Source organism: Vulpes vulpes, chromosome 14 (assembly GCF_048418805.1).
Source record: "Vulpes vulpes isolate BD-2025 chromosome 14, VulVul3, whole genome shotgun sequence".
NCBI lineage: Eukaryota > Metazoa > Chordata > Mammalia > Carnivora > Canidae > Vulpes > Vulpes vulpes.
The window spans coordinates 30,004,738-30,010,325 of NC_132793.1; the positions used below are offsets into that span (position 1 = coordinate 30,004,738).

General features: G+C 56.0%; 1 protein-coding gene across 1 annotated transcript; it reads right to left on the reverse strand.

The window, feature by feature from the left end:
- Nucleotides 1-233: 233 nt before the first annotated feature.
- On the reverse strand, nucleotides 234-4,166 carry GFRA4 (GDNF family receptor alpha 4). Its single transcript, XM_072735157.1, has 6 exons — nucleotides 4,115-4,166; nucleotides 2,412-2,790; nucleotides 2,144-2,253; nucleotides 1,915-2,049; nucleotides 1,164-1,255; nucleotides 234-1,003 (listed from the first exon to the last, which is right to left on the reverse strand). Exons 1-6 carry the CDS (start codon nucleotides 4,164-4,166, stop codon nucleotides 923-925), a joined length of 849 nt encoding a protein of 282 aa, XP_072591258.1. The 3' UTR covers nucleotides 234-922.
- Nucleotides 4,167-5,588: the final 1,422 nt, after the last annotated feature.

The following is a 5,588-nucleotide window of genomic DNA, read 5'->3' on the forward strand; positions in this document are numbered from 1 at the left end:
GAGGTATAGCTTCTGAATCTGAGTACTAGCACAGAAGACAAAGCAACAGAAGTCTCTGCCACTAGGATCTGAGAGTTGATTCAGTTTGAATCAACTACAGCACCTGTAGGTGAGCAGATGGAGCCCAGATTGGTTCTCAGAGCATCTGAGGTCACACAGGCCAGCAGGGGCATACTCCATGGCTGACCTTGGTCTCCAGGCTCCTAGGACAGATCACACAAAAGCAAGGCCAATTGCAGTTCATGTGGATTTATTGAACTATGGATGCCATTCACAGAGCTAGGTTAAACCATGGGGAAGGTGGTCATGTGACCAGTGCGATGCAGGGGACTGGATTCTCATTCTAGATGGTGCCCCCCGAGCAGCATATCATGTATGGGAAGAACTTTACCAACATTAGTCACAGGGCACATGTGGCTATCATAACAGGTGGTGCCTCCTTGAGAGGGTGCCATGAAAGGCTGAAGTGTTAAAAGTTTTACCTATAAGCTTGTTCAGATGTACTCCTTAAGGCATGTTCTATTTGGGGAGGCTGATAAAATCCCTTAGAATTCTGGGAATTTGGATGCTTTATGACTTCTAGGTGATCTGGGGCCCCAGTGAGGCTTCAGGAATACAGGTGACCCCCTCCCATCCCTACCCTGTGGGACAACCCCACTATTCCAAGGTCAGTGGAGAGAGGGACCTAAAACCAAGAAACCCACTAAAAGGGAAACCAAGAGCTTTGCATCAGACCCTCAGCCCACCTCCCTCACTTTAGGGGACAGGCACACAGGGTGTAAAAAAGAGTAGCAGTGCAAAAGCACTGGGGCCAGGTTGGGTGGCAAGCCAGTTCACTTTCAGTGAGGCAGTAGGGTACAGAAGGGGCCCTGTACCCCAGGCAGGATGGGACAGTGATGTTGTCCAAGGTTGGCTGTCCTAGTCAAAGCAGGGGCTGGAGAGCCAAGACAGGAAGCATGGAGAGCAGGGAGCTCCCAACCAGGAGCCCAACTGCAGAGGACACCTTGGGGGTGGGAGCAAAATGTGGACTTCAGGCAGAAGCTGGGTTCTGCTCTCTGCCTCCACCACCTCCATCCCAGGCCCCTCATGCCTATCAGGAATGGAAGTATGTGGAAGGAGGCAGTGCAGGGGCTCCCAGCTCAGCATCCCCTCCCTATACCTACTTGCAGGAGAGGGTGCTCGGGGTCCTGATGGACATCTAGCTGGTCACGCAGGACTAGAGGCCACCCACTGTCAAAGGCCTGTATGGCATCATCTATGGAGGAAAGAGTCCAGGGTGGGCTAGGCTGGGAAACCCCAGCACAAAGCCCGGATCCTCCAGGACAAACAGAGACCACTAGCATCCTGCGGTGGGAAGATGGGTCATCGACGAGGACTGGCTTCTGGAATGGAAGTTGCATGACAGGAATAACAAAATAGGAACACCTGTGCTAATAGTGCCTTACAACTGCCATCCTCACAGGGAAGGGCACAGATGTGCACAAAAACGCCTAGCAGAGTTAACTAACTCTGGGCTGGACGTCACACCCAGGCCGCCCAGTTTATTCAGACCCAAAAGGCACGATCATCAGTGGAGGCATCGGGAGAGCCCTGGGGGTGGGGCCGCCTCAGAAGAGGCCGTAGCTGGAATCTGGCCAGGTTCCATTCCAGGAACTCAGAAACTTGTTTTGCAGCCCCACCCCCACCCGCCTGTCCGCAGGGTCACAGGCCTAGACATCCCTAAGATCCTACTTTGGTCTGTGATCTGGCCTCCGGAGAGGACTGTGCGCGGGTTTGTGGAGGGGCAGGTCGACAGCAGAGGGGTGTGCACCTGCGTGGCTGCCGCAAACAGCCCGTTTCCTCGCCGCTAACATAAGGTCCGGCCCGCCCAGCCCTGGGAAGGGGCGGTGGGCGCCTCCCGCCCGGGACCCTCACCCAAGCAGCGGTTCCTGGTGAAGAGCCCCCGGAAGGCTTCGCACTCCTCACGCCGGTTTCCGCTGGCTCCGCAGTCGCACCAGGGCGCCACGCGCGCGCTCGCGTTGTCCACGTAGTTGGGGGTGACGGCGGTGCCTGCGGAGGACCCCGAGGCTGGGTGGTCGGCCCACCCCGGCGGAGGCATCCCCGGGAGAGGCCCAGCCCGCGCCCCGGCCCCCGCAGTGCGTACCCACGAGGCCGGCGTAGGCGCGCAGGCAGCGAGGGACCTGGTCCAGCAGGCAGCCGTCGGGGGCGCTGGGGGCGGGCGCGCAGGAGGCCTGGAAGGCCAGGAGGCGGGGCCTGCGCGGCGCGACGGAGGGCGGTGAGCTGGGGGCCCGCCCCATCCCGCCTCCCCCCGCCCGGTCCCACCCAGCGCCCGCACCTGCAGGCCCCCCCCCCCACGCACCCCCAGCACCCGGGACCGGGACCCGCCGCCCCGTCCCACCCAGCGCCTGCACCTGCAGATCCGGCTGTGCTCGCAGGCGTCTAAGGGTGCGAGGCAGGAGGGCGGCGCCGGGCCGGGCCCCGAGAAGGCACAGGCGGGCACGAAGGTCTGGCGCCGGCGCTCGGCGCACGGGGCGTTGGCGCACGGGCAAAAGAGCAGCGCGTGGGTGAGCGCGGGCGGCCCGCGGGAGAAGAAGCGGCGCAGGGCGCGGCGGCAGCGGGCGCGAGGACAGCCCCCGGGCGCGGCCCGACCCAGGCACTGAGCCACGTACTCGGTGCGCAGCCGCTGGCACCGCGCGTCCGCCGTGCAAGCCTCGGCCGCGTCCAGGCATCGGTTCGGTCCGGCCCCGGCCGAGCTGGGCGACCCTAGGGGAGGGGCGGGCAGCTGCTGTTCTCAATGAGCCCTACCGGTGCGCTGCACCTGCGTCCCCGCACGGCCCCTCAAGATGCGGGGCGCTGCGGACTGAGGAGTGCGGTGTGGCTCCAAGGCGTGACCGGCTGGCACTGCCCGGCCTTCCCTCGCGGGGATGCGTGGCGGCGGGCCCTGGGGAGTCCTGCAACACGTTGCGGATGCGTGAGGAGCGCCAAGACTCAGCTTGGCCTCCCCATCCTCCCCACGCACCAGTCCTGCCGCAGAACGGCCACGCGCGTCCAAAGAGGGTCCGCGGGGCTCCTGCCACTCTCATAGGCCCCGCCCGACGCGGAAACAGAGCGGGGCTTTGGGGAACTTGGCTAATGGACTTTTATCTGAAACGGCGTTGAGAACAGTGGCTACTCCTCTTTCTCTCTGACGCTCTGGGACACCTGAGCTTTCTTCCTGTCTTCTCCGCCTTTGCCCAAGGACATGGTTTGAGTGAGTCTCTGGGTTTCTGGCTCTCCCTCCTTCCAGCCCCTCGTGCGCCTCCTTCTGCCCCCCTCACCGCGTCTTGCCCTCCCACTCCCTTCTGATGCTCCCTTCTCGACCATTTCCCGTACTGCCCCACCTAGACTCTGGCTTCCCCTGGTCCCTCCACTCTCCCCCAGCCAGCAAAAGAGGGATTCCCTGAAAGGGCTCTGGGCACTGGAGGGCCCATTTAGACCTGGCTGCCAGGGTGTGGTTCCAGAGAAGTCCTTCCGGTCAGGCCATGGAGCTCTGTCCTGAGCCCCAAGAGCCAAAGAGTCCGTGTTGGATGGCACTCCGCTGGGGGCCAGGCCAGGGTCTGGAGGAAGGGACTTGACAACCCTTCCTAGGATCTGGGTCGCCAAAACCAGGGTACCCCCGCCCTCGGAGCTCTGCGCTCAGCAGAAGTTCTCGAGTCAGGCCCCACATCCATCCATCTCGAAAAGCGACCCCTTCCTCCACGATGCCCCTGCTGCGGAAGGGGAAGCCAAGCAGGTGGAACAGCAGATGCGTGGCACCAAGGAATGAGTGTGAAGCTCCAAGACTGAAGATGGAGAGTAGGGGTTGGGGGAAGGATAAGTGAAGTGGGAGAGTAGGAAAAAGAAAGTTTCTGGGACAGGGGTACCATGATGGGACATGGGGGTGGGGAGGGGTGGGCTGCACAGTGCACTGCAGGGCTGCCAGGTGTCTCTGCACACCCAGTACATGGGTCTCTTGCTGGTGCCCCTTGCTGTGGTGCTGGGTTTTTCCAGGATTGTCCTCTTGCCCCCCTCACCCTGTCTGTGAAAATCAGAGAGGCCAGAGTTTAGGGGTCTGGGGAAGGAAATGGCCACTCACCCTGAAGCAGCAGCAGCAGCGGCAGCATCATAGGCACCAAGCAGAGGTCCATGCCGGGCAGCAAACAGAGGAGATGACAGCTGGAACAGAGTCCCAGTGGGACAGGTGTCCCCTTCCCGCACTGCGTGAGCCCAGTGCTGGGAACCCTAGTGTCTGTGCTGACTTGAACACTCCCTGAGGGAGGAGCCTTTGTAGAGGGAATGATCCCCAGCCCCCTGAGGCCCTACTCCAGGCTGTGCCTTCAGGTAGGTCCCCCAGTGGCTGAATCCAGCACCTGAATGTGCCTAGGTGCAGGCACACACACACACACACACACACACACACTCCAACCTAAGGAGACCTTGTCTCTCCCATGCCAAACCATTAACTTTATGAAACATCATTGTTCTTTCCCTTCTTTTATAATTCTAACTTTTTATTTTTAACTAAAGACTTGAAGAAAGTTGCTAAGAAAAATGTTAGTGTTCCCCTTACATATATCCTTCCCTGAGTGGCTTTGGCTCTTCAGCATCTTTTGTACAAATTCCGTACAAATTTTAGGATTATCTTTTTCTATTTCTGTGAAAAGTACCATTGGAACTTTGATAGGGATTGCACTGAATCGGTAGATGGAAGAATATTAATTCTTCCAGTTCATGACCATGGAATATCTCTCCATTTGTTTGTATCTTCTTCAATTTCTGTCATCAAAGTGTTAGAGTTTTCAGTGTACAGGTCTCTCACCTCCTCGGTTAAATTTATTCGTTGATATTTTTTTAATGCTGTTGCAAATAGGATTGTTTTATTTCCCTTGAAGATAATTTGTCAGTGACTAGAAACACCCCTGATTTCTGTATGTTGATTTTGTATGCTGTAACTGCTGAATTTGGGGATTAGTTCTAATTAGTTCTAATAGTTTTGAGTTTTTAGAATTTTCTATATATAAAATCATATCATTGAAGCACCTGGCTGGCTCAGTTGGAGCATGTCACTCTTGATCTCACAGTTGTGATTTCAAGCCCCAGACTGGATGTACAGATTGCTTAAAAATAGAATCTTAAACTAAAATAAAAAATAAGGAATAAAATAAAATCCTGTCATCTGCAAACAAAGATAATTTTACTTCTTCCTATCTGATCTGGAGGTCTTTATTCCTTTTTTTCCTAAGTGCTCTGACTAGCACTTCCAGCACCATCCTTAATGGGAATGGTTGGAGTGGGCATCCATCCTTACCATGTTTCTGATCTTAGAAGAAAAACTTTCAACCTTTCACCATTGAGTATGATGTCAGATATGGGTTTGTAATTATCTGGCCTTTGTTATGTTGACGTATAGTCCTCCTATACCCAGTTTTTGGTTGATTTTTTTTCTTTTTTTTTTATCATGACAGGATGTATTTTGTCAAATGCTTGTCCTGCATCTATTGAGATGATTATATGACTTTTATCTTTCTATTAATGTGGTGTATCACATTTATTAATTTGCATATGTTAAA

What these genes read in the sequence shown, in the direction of transcription:
- GFRA4 (XM_072735157.1), bottom strand. Translation starts at nt 4,166, where the DNA reads ATGGACCTCTGCTTGGTGCCTATGATGCTGCCGCTGCTGCTGCTGCTT. An exon ending in GCTGCTGCTGCTGCTTCAGG is followed by an intron (nt 2,791 to 4,114) that starts GTGAGTGGCCAT and finishes GGGCTCATTGAG; the next exon opens with AACAGCAGCTGCCCGCCCCT. An exon ending in CGCCTACGCCGGCCTCGTGG is followed by an intron (nt 2,050 to 2,143) that starts GTACGCACTGCG and finishes GGTCCTCCGCAG; the next exon opens with GCACCGCCGTCACCCCCAAC.